Source organism: Lepisma saccharinum, chromosome 22 (genome assembly GCF_977018435.1).
Source record: "Lepisma saccharinum chromosome 22, izLepSacc3.1, whole genome shotgun sequence".
Classification (NCBI taxonomy): Eukaryota; Metazoa; Arthropoda; class Insecta; order Zygentoma; family Lepismatidae; genus Lepisma; species Lepisma saccharinum.
In genome coordinates, this window is record NC_139250.1 from 37,659,991 (window position 1) to 37,671,056 (window position 11,066).

Genomic DNA, 11,066 nt, shown 5'->3' on the forward strand with positions numbered 1-11,066 from the left:
TGACAAGCATCCAGGTGTAGCAGGGACGGTGAGAACACCAAAAGTGGTTGAGAAAGTGAAAATAATCATTACTGATGACTGAAATTTCAGACAGACTGTTACCGCTGCATTTTATCTTGAGGTACTGAAACGTTTGGTGAAGGAATAACACTGTGAGGCCCGAGTATCAGGATGAATGCAGTTGACGCCTGCTTCATGAGTGCCCCAAGTCACAAGACTGTAATTGAGAAGAACATTTTGGCCCTAATCAACTCTGTGTTGTCACACCCTGCCTACTCACCAGATTTGGCTCCAAGTGATTATTTTTTAATTTCCTAAACCAAAATCAGCACTGAAAAGTTACTACTTTTATGATGTATCAACAATTAAAATGGATACGACATGGATTTTAAACAGCATTAAACAAAACGAATTCCAGCAATCCTTCTATGCACTGGTATGGATTGCGCTACAATGTGTGGATGCAGGAGGGTCCTACTTTGAATGATGCAAGGCAAGTAACTTTCTATGAAGACTTGTTTATTTCTTACAGCACCAGTCTCGATTTCAAATTGCCGCACTTTACACAATGTTTTTGAAACATCATTTGAGAATTGATTTATATTAGGCTCTGTTTTAGTTGAGTTTATGAATATGTTACAGATATCCACTGGATTTGATACTTCCACTCCTTCTTTTTCTAGTATTATATTTACATTATTATTTTTTGTGTTTGAATTCTTCTGTTGGTTCACAATATTCCATATTGTTTTCTGCATTTACAATTTGTTTACAAATAATATTAGTTTTGTTTAATCTCATTTTTGTACTTTTTATTAAATTCTTTATATTTCTGTGAATGAATTACTAATTTTGTTTTCTTAAATTTATCATATTCTTCTTTCATTTGTTTTTTAAATTCTATAAGTTTGTTACTTACAAGTATTTTCTTATTTCTATAGTTTTGTTCCATTTTTACTATTGAGCAAGCTATATTAAGGTAGTGTGTCAGGGTACTAATGAAAGAGTTCCAGATACTATCCGGATCAGTATATTGATATACTTCCACCCACTCTTCTCTCTGTAATACACACATTAAATGCTGTAGATTTTGCTTCGTCATTTGTCTTTTTTTGCTTACAAAGCTATAATTGGCCTTCATTTGTGTTAATTTGGACTATCTGGCAAGCATGATCTGAGATTAAGGTGTGTAGTACTATGACCAATGTATCAATTTCTATTTACCATAACCATCGGTCTGTCTCCGCACTTCCCCAAGATCTCAATTTTCTGCTCTCTGAGAAAATGACACAGCTGTCTCAAACGAACCAGCATTCTTTCCCATGAAGCCAGGCCTATATTTAATCACCAGACCTACTTCAAGAGAAGGAAGCCAGTGTGTTCCCGCAATAAACTCTGAATCAATCCGGTCTACATTCGGCTCATGTCACCATCAATTCACGTTCGGCTTCATGGTTGAAATTTAGAGAAGCAGGGGGCCAATGGTGAGATGCACCTAATCATGAAGATTCAAGCATTTTTAAATTTAAAACTCCCAACGCAACTCTCGCCCTCATCTGTTCTCGAGGGAGTAAGCAGCTACCCAGGCACGTAACCAAAACAACAGCTCCGCATATAACAGACCGGAGCAGACGACATAACTCCTGCGAACGTGCCAGCCAGTCTACAGTTTGAACATCTCCCTGTCAAAGTGACTGAGACGAAGAATTGAACTGTGACCTTACTCGAGAATATTTATTTCCACCACTGGAGATTTGACAGAAAAGAAAAGCATAACTTTAACCCCTTGTCAACGGAAAGTGCTCACAGCGGACTCACGAGGAACTTCATTTAATTAGAGCCACATACTTGGCGAACAAGTGATCTTCCCTTTCAGTGTAAACATTGAGTCAAGTGTGGGAGGAGTTAAAGTGTATAGACCAATAGGGAACGAGGACAATCCCTCTCTGTAACAGCGTACTCAGAGAACGGGGGTGTAAGACAGAACTTCAAGAGAGACTCTCCAACAGCTTTCTTCAACCTCGAAGGAGAAAAGAATTTTCTCCTCACTGGAACTCATATTGTGCTACAAGTTTTTGTTTATATACTGTGATGTTAAGTTAGTTCATTAATCTCACGATGAGGAAAGGTGTGTCTATAAGAATGTTACTTATGTAAATTGGTGTTTTCTTGCACAATGCTTGCTATCAGGGGCTCGCGTTATTCAATTGTTCTGTCCCAGTGCACTATGGGTAGTCAACTCGTTTGTTGACAAGAGAAGGTGAAAGTGTAATGTGTGGTGAGGTATTGTAAGTATGCAGTGCTTCTATTAAATATTTTCTTTACATTATTTCTCATGTCCTGATTACTTTGATATAATAACAACGAGTTATATGCTTGGCTTGTGATTGAAGACCATGGAATAAGAAATTTAAACATTTCCTATCCTTTGGCCGGATTCTGGGCCGTTACGAAAACATTACTCCCATGTAGGTGTTACACTTTATTTTCAGGTTCTATTCCTGTAAACAATGACCCATGCCTGGTGTAAGTAAGATCCGAACCCACTCCCTCCAGATATTGTCTGACTAAAAGTCCTTGCCTTAACATAAGAATCTAGATTCGAACGAAAAACCCCTATTTCTTTATAATACTTCAGCTTTAATACTATTAGACAAGATATTTGTAACTACATGGTCCAAGAGTGTTTCTGATGTTTCCGTAATTCTTGTGGGCTCATTTATTAGTTGCTTTAGATTATGTGATCTTAGAATATTTAGATATCGTTAACTTATTGCATCGGATTTTAAAAGGTCTATATTTATGTCTCCTATTAAAAGTAATCTACTTTGAGTGTGAGTTACCTGATCCAGCATGTTATCTAAATGATCGAGAAATAGATTTGATTCTATGCTGGGTGATCTATAAGCGACTACTATTTTGGGTAACGGTATGGTATAGTGAAACCACATTTCTTCAAATTTACAGGAGAAAGTACTTACAGACCTGATTTTCTGTAGACTTTTGGAAGCTCGTGGAAGTGTTTTCTCCCTATGTTCAACTTATTCGGCTGGTAAATCATGTATTTTTCGACATTAATGTGTCTCCGATGCACATTAGCTCTTGCCACCATTACCGTCAACTACGTGAATCAAATGTTCCATGCGTTCGATTATGTAACCACCTGTTAGTGTAGCAACCACGCAGTAGTTTTACAAGATGTGTAGTGAAAGTGAAACAGCATTTTTTTTTTCAATTAAATTTTCTATGTTTGCCTAACCTAACCTTCTGTGAATGGTTTATGAATCAATTTTTGCTTAAAAATCTTCTGTGATAGTTTGTGTGGCAATTTTCGGTTAATAAGTTTGGAAACACTGCATATCAGCTTACGATAGACAACATGAGTCAAGATTTGCCTGCCATATTGTGTGCAATGAAAGTGAATTAGCAACGAACAATAAATACTTGTAATGTGAAAAATTACACTTTTTTCAGTGAAAAAAGCAAAATCCCATGTTCAAGAATGTTCCGCTATGCATAACAAGTAAGTACAAATGTAAATAATTAGGAAATAAGTGAGTGAAATGTGTTTTCACTATACCATATTGTTACTCTATTTTGATTGAATGTTCTTCTGTTGCCATTTCTATCCCAGCAATTTCTAGAACATTTTGAAGACATAGTTTGTCCAAAGAAGTGAGGGTTTTTACATCCTTAATATAATCTTTTACATATATACCAGTCCCACCACTTTTTTGCCCTGTTCTATGATAAACAGCTTGAAGTTTGTATCCCATAAAACTGCCTAAATTTAAATTTTCAGCTTTAAGACCATGTTCCGAGACAAGCAATATATCAGGCTTACTACATCCATCTAGATGAATTTCAATCTGGTCAAACTTGTTTGAGAGTGTCTGTACGTTATTATGTAATATATTAATACATTTGTTATTTTTTGAGACTTCCATTTATTTTTTCTTACATCTACTCACAATTTTAGGCAATCTGCGCCATAGTCCCCACTTAAAAGCAGACACTTGAAACTTTCCAGTGAGGTACATTTGACTTTTTTCTCCTACTGAGTACAATTTTTCAAGCACGTAAACCGAGGGATCAATATTCTTGTCACGGATAGTAGTCTCTTAATATTTACACTGGAATTATTCAAGTGTAGAAATTGGTCCGCCCTAGTAAAAGTTATACATAAACTATTCTATAAATATATAGTATCGCCCGAATGGATTTCTTCATTTTTACAGAAGGAACTAATTACTATAATCAATTTCTATGACGTTGCGGAAGATCGTGAAGGTGTTTTCTTTGATCGTTTAAGCTTTCTGAGCCAAGATTCCTTTTTCTTTCCTGAGAAATATTTCCAACACGCAGAGGTGATTGCTGCCAATTTCTTGCTATTTGCCTGCATTTGATGACGTAACCCTGTGTCAGTGTTTCCAAACACGCCTTTTGTTTCCTGAAATCGAAAACCATCTTTTCGACACGTAGTGGCTGTTTTTTAAACAAGCAGCTACCGTTCAGTACATGTGAGTACAAAAATAGACCTTCCAAGCACACGGAACATAGCGCGTCTTTTGTTAATTGAACTTGTAAATAGCGCATCTTGTGTTAATTGAACTTATAAAATGCAATGTACAAGAAAAGATAATATATTTTATCTAGTCATGAATTACTTTTAACTATCTTAACGTAACCTAATGTGTCTCAATGTTCATGATTTGTGATGTTAAATGTCCTTTTGTGAACTACCTTACGTGAATGGTAACGACCCCAAATTTTAACTGTGTTTGCCTAACGTAACATAACCTAACCTTATCGTTCATGGTTCGTGGAGTTAATCATGCAAGAATCATGGAAACATGTAAAAAAAATCGTAATAGTAAATAATTTTCAGTCATTAAGATTTGAAACACTGCTTGCGCACTGCAAATCTACAAAATACAAGCACGATGCACGATGATCCTTGACGAGTGCACGCCATATTGTCTGTTACACAAGCGAAACAAGGAAGACAAATGATGACTCGTAATATGAAAAGTTGACACTATTTTATTGAAAAAGGCACAATTTCACCTTCAAGAATCTTCCGCAATGCAGAATAGGTAAGTATCAATGCTAAAATTAACGGTACACATGCTATTGTGTACCGATGATTACATCTTCACTCAATTAAGAACTAGATTGTTGTTGTTCTTGCATTTCAGTCCAGCACTTCTTGCATAAATCTAATCACGGCACACAACACGAATCACAAACACAGCTCTACCATCACGAACCTCGCGCTCCGAGCCACGCTCCCTTCTAGCATCCTGAGCAGGAGGCAAGTTTTCACAGACAGGGAACAAACGAGGGAATCCCCATTCACGATAAAAATAAATTATTCTCTTTCCAGTGAAAGTAAAACTACTTTGTAAATATGAGGCGTATTAACTAGCATTTTAATTTACATAATTTGGTATGAAGACTTACTTTACAAATATAAGTTCTTTAGACTTTCTGTTCACGCCACAGTGTTGGGTGAATCGACAAGACCACCAGCAGCTGCGACGCCAAGGGTCCCGGGTTCGAATCCTGGTCGGGCTTGGTTGTTTGTGAATGTCCATTCATCAATTTCATCCTTTCATCACTCATCGTCATCTTCGCAAATTAGCCACGAGGCACAAAACGCGAAGTAAAATAAACTAAATCAATCAATCAATCAAGACCACCAGCACTCTGACTGAAAATGAAGTCAGAACTACAGCACTCCGTAATTTTCAATTTAACTTACACTTGTCGATGAAAGGAAGGAAAACCTGTTTCATACAAAATATGGAGAATGTACAATGAAATAGAAATCTCTCTGCACGAACACAGGCTAATGTTTATAAAAAATGCTGGTACACCACAAATTTCCAACCCTGGCAGAAATGCAGTGTTGCTGATATTCTGTTCGTCCAAGTTGGTAACACCGCGAGGCTGGCCTCACGAGCACGTTATAAGCATATGTACAGTACTCGTAAGATTAGGCTTCCCGCATATACGACCGTACGATGGAATGTGAAGAGAAGAGGCCCCATCAAATGTGCCTCACTCCGGGGAAAGTTCGTATACTGGACAGGGTTAGAATTTATTTGTAATTATCATAAATGAAAATTCAAACTTTTCCATTGCATTACATATGTTTTGACGGCTACTATTATAGTATAAAGGAAACACCTATAAATCATATATTTATAATTCCTAATTATAATTTAATTTAATATAATACATAATATGTAATAATAAAGAACCTCTCTTTTTTACATTGCTAACGTACTATTTTGGAATGCGGAACATTTCCTAAGTTGAAATAATGCATTTCTAACTAAGATAATGTATATTTCTTACATTACCGAGTACTTACTCTTACTTGTTATTTCGATTCTGTAACACATTATGGCGGCTGATAGCGTACTGGTTCAGGGCGTGTTGTGAGAGTTTTTTGTCGATTTATGCAGTGTTGCAACCTCGTTCACCGGAAAATACCTACTTTCATGCCCAGATTTAAAATTATGCTAATACGTCGCAAACCATTGACGTTAGACTCACAAACCATTTTCTGTAAGGTTAGGTCAAGTTAAGTTAGGTTAGGCAAGCATAGTTAAAAAAAAAAGAAAATTAAAAATACTCGACAAGCCATGTTCTAGTGAAAACACGGCGCGGCTGAAACACTGACTATGGGGTTGCGTCATCTTAACACACGGAATATTGTACTCTCGTGCAGAAAGCAAATGGCGGCAGCAGAAACAGCATGTCGGACAGACATTTTCGCAGAAAATGACATGTTTTCGCATTAAAATGGATCAAAACTACATTCACGAACTTCCACAACGCTACAGAAAATGATTTCCGTAAGTACTTTCTCCTGTAAATTTGAAGAAATTCGTTTCCCTCATACAATAATGTTACTGATTTGACGAAATAAGTAAAAACACCTTTAGAAGAGTAATGGTGTGGGTAGGCCCGGCCTCCTGGCCTAATAGGATGCTTCGCTACTGAGTATGTGTTAACAGACGTACATCAAAATCGAACCATGTAAAAATTGCATTCATTGCATGATGAAATCGCAATAAAACAAAAGGAACTTGGGCCCATTAATGTATCTCCTTTGCACGATAGCTCATGCCACCATTACCGTTGACTACGTGAATCAAATGTTCCCGTGCGTTCAAATATGTAACCCCCTGTCAGTGTAGCAACCACGTGGTAGTTTTACCAGATGACGTGTGAGCAGTTGTTTTTTTTTTTCAATTTAATTTTCTATGTTTGCCTAACCGAAATTAACCTAACCTAACCTTCCGTGAATGGTTTGTGGATCAATGTTAGCCTAAAAACCATCATTTTTTCGGTTAATAAGTGTTAGTGTAGCAACCATGCGGTAGTTTTACAAGATGACGTGTGAGAGGTCTGTTTGCCTAACCTAACCTTCCGTGAATTGTTTGTGGATCAATTTTCGCTTAAAAACCTTTTGTGAATAGTTTGTGCGGCATTTTTCGGTTCATAAGTTTGGAAACATTGCATATCAGGGTAAATATGCGATAACGCCCGGACACCTTTCATTCATTTATTTCCTTAATTTTACCACTGGTACTTACCTATTTTGCCTTGCGGAACATTCTTTAAGGTGAAGTTATGCCTTTTTCCATAAAATACTGTCAACTTTTCATATTACGATTGATTATTTGTCTTACTTGTTCCGCTTCTGTAATAGACAATATGCCGTGCACTCATAATGGATCATCGCGCATCATGACGCGCCAGCTTGTGTTTTGTCGATTTTTAGTGCACAAGCAGTGTTTCAAACCTTCATGACGGAAAATTACGTACTATTTCGATTTTTTTTATGTTTACCTCCACAAACCATGCACGTTAGCCCCAAAAACCATCCACGGGTAGCCCCACAAACCATTGACGTTAACCCCAAAAACCATCCATGGACAGCCCCACAAACCATTCACACAAGGTTAGGTTAGGCCTGTTAGGTAAGGTTCCATTAGCACTCATTTCACCCCTAAATTCATCGAAAAAAGAAAGCGCGGCGAACATAGTTAAAAATAGAAATTTTCGTAAAAAGAAGGCACGTTTGAAAACACGGCAGAGATCGCGTGACTTTCACCGCTCTCGCCATCTGCACGCACACAATGGAAACAAGGGCATAATGTGGCAGGCAATGCCAATTTCGTACGTAAAAAGTGATTAATTCTTGTTCGGCGGCATTAAACTACGAAGTTTTTACTTTCCGTGAAAGAAAATACCTCCAAGAACGTCCAGAATGCTAAAGAAACTCATTTCAGTAAGTACTTTCTCCTGTAAATTTGAAGAAATCCGTCCAGGCGATATAGCATATTTACCAGCTTACGCAAGAGTCAAGATTTGCCCGCCATATTGTGTGTAACGAATGTGAATTAGCAACGACCAATAAATACTTGTAATTAGAAAAGTTACGCTTTCTTCTGTGAAAAAAACATAATCCAAAGTTAAAAAATGTTCCGCTATGCATATAAGGTTAAGTACAAATGTAAATAATTCGGAAATAAATGAATTAAATTTGTTTTCACCATATCTAACTGGTACCAATACTATTCTCTACTTTACGTTTTATAAAGATTTACCGAAGAATATAAAATAAATAATGTTTCATTTCATATAGATTAATGCTTACCCATACACCAAGGCAATTCTTAATTTTCCTTAGAATATCCATTCCATTTTCTTCTGCCTTCATAATACTTATACTATCGTTTGATGTAATTTGTTCTGAACAGAAAAAGCATTTCGAATATGCCATCATTTCATACAACTAATTCAGATTTAACTTTGCTATTTTACATTACTCATTTACTATAATTTTCTGTTAGATGCAATTTACTTAAAAAGTCAACATTGAGTTGGTGTTTTAAATCCACTTTAAGCACAGTAAGGCTAATTGGGACCGGACCTACAGTTTAAAGTGCGATCCGAACCACTTAAAAAGTGAACAATCTGCCAAACTGATTGTTTACAAATAAGCAGGACAGACGAAATACCATCACAGTATACTGGCTTCGTGGCTTGCACATTTTCGTGTCGATTTGATAACTGCCGCTTAAACTTGAAGAACGATTACCAATGCACATAAAATTGCTGTAATTAACGATAATCGTTATATTTAAACAAATACAACACAGGCGCAGGAAATCTCAACACTTCCATCACCTTCTTCTTCTTCTTCTTCTTCATGCCCCGCACCGCTTAGATGATAGCAGTCTTGGGCAACGGTCTGAGAACATTGAGGGTTAGGAGTTCGCGCACTAAGATGTACATCACTATATTATTTGACACTTCACTTCACTTCACAGTCACTATAGTACAGTAATGATGAGGGCGGGAATCAAAAGCGAAGTTCGCACTGTCGGGCAAAGCCATAGAGAATCCACATAGTTGAGGGGGAAGGAGATGAAAGTAGTGTGGGCAAGGAGAAAGGAGAGGCAACCTGTTGTCGATGTAGTCTGTGGAAAAGTGCCTGGCGTTGTGTGTTCCATAGCGGGCATTGGAAAAATAAGTGGGTGGGGGTTTGTTTATGTTCTCCGCAGGTACAATTGGGAGAGGGAGTTTGATGAATGCGTGCCAGATGTTCGTTTGTGGTCACATGTCCCGTTCTTAGGCGAAGGATACAGGTGATCACTTCACGGGGTATTTTTAGATGATGAAACCAAGGTCGAATAGGGAGTTTATCATAAAACCATTTGTAAGTAGTGGTTTTTGCTACTGCGTCTTGAACCCGATTTTCCCACTGAGATTGGATTTTTTTTTTGACCCGTGGGAGAAGATCAGTATAGGCGAGTCGTATTGTAGAGGGGGAAGGAACGTCCACAGCTGTTTTGGCATAATGATCCACAAGGTCTTGGTGAGGATTAAGATTGCTATGCGCTTTGACATAGGTAAACTGGACGCGTTGGGCTTTGTTTTGGAGGTGAAAGTACTCTTGTAAGATTAAGATGGGAAAGAGTTGCAACCGATAAGCATCCTTACCGCAACGAGCGATCGCGAATAATACGCTAAGGGCATCTGTAAGAATTAAAGTTTGCGTGTAGTGTGCTTCGCGAGCGTGAATCAAGGCCTGATAAATGGCATAGCATTCAGCCGAATAGATAGATGCTTCTGACGAGAGGGAAAATTGTCGTACAACATTGTATTGGGGGACATAAAAGGCACATCCAACTCGGTCAGCATTTTTGGACCCGTCTGTGTAGATAAAAATATGGTCGGGCCAGAGTTCTTTGTAATATTCATGTCTTCCGAAATCAGTAAAGTTAATATGCGGAATAGGGGCGATGAGTATTGGGAGAGTGTATATCAATGGGGATGTAAATGTAAAGCTGAGATGGTAGGCGTCGCTATCGATATTATAACAAGATAAAAAGAAAAGCCGAAGGCGAGAGCTATCGAGATTGAGAGTTGCATTCAGTTGGCGTTGAATAGCGAATACGGTATTAAAGGGGTGAGGGTGTCGTTCCCATGTTTTCAAGATGTATTTCGTTGTAGAATATTGATATCGGAATGAGAGAGGCAGTTCAGTACTCTCTCCATAAACGCTCACATTAGGGCTAGATGCCATTAGTCCGAGGCAGATTCGGAGTGCCTGTCGCTGTAAGATATCCATTTTTTGGAGCCAGCGATCAGACATCCCTCCCAGTACGGGCGCCGAATAGTCGAAAAGGGAGCGGAAGCAATTCTTATAAAATAATAACATAATGGAGGGGTGACCCCCCCATTTGGTGGTGGCGAGCCCTTTCAAAATGTTGATCAATTTTTTCCCTCTTGTGTGCAAATAGGTGAGATGTGGTTGCCAAGTTAATTTACGGTCGAAGTGGATGCCTAAGTATTTACAGGTTTGGACCACCGGAATTTGATGTAAATGAGTTAACGTATTGGGATAGCGGGTGAGCGTATACGGATTGAAAATAATGATCTGTGATTTCTCCGGGGAAAATGATAAGCCGCGGAGCGCTAATTGATCACGTAATTGAATGATGAATTTGCGTAGGTCTAATATGCCTCGAGTGGCATCT

At 38.0% G+C, this 11,066-nt stretch overlaps 1 protein-coding gene across 1 annotated transcript in view; it reads right to left on the reverse strand.

Annotated features, from left to right (window-relative positions):
• The window catches only part of LOC146004774 (uncharacterized), a 60,544-nt gene extending 51,478 nt beyond the window's left edge, over positions 1-9,066 (reverse strand). The window contains exon 1 of the mRNA XM_083143789.1: positions 8,678-9,066. Within this exon, the coding sequence (XP_082999915.1) occupies positions 8,678-8,806 (129 nt within the window). The 5' untranslated portion in view covers positions 8,807-9,066. The remainder of the gene's footprint in view (positions 1-8,677) is intronic.
• Positions 9,067-11,066: the final 2,000 nt, after the last annotated feature.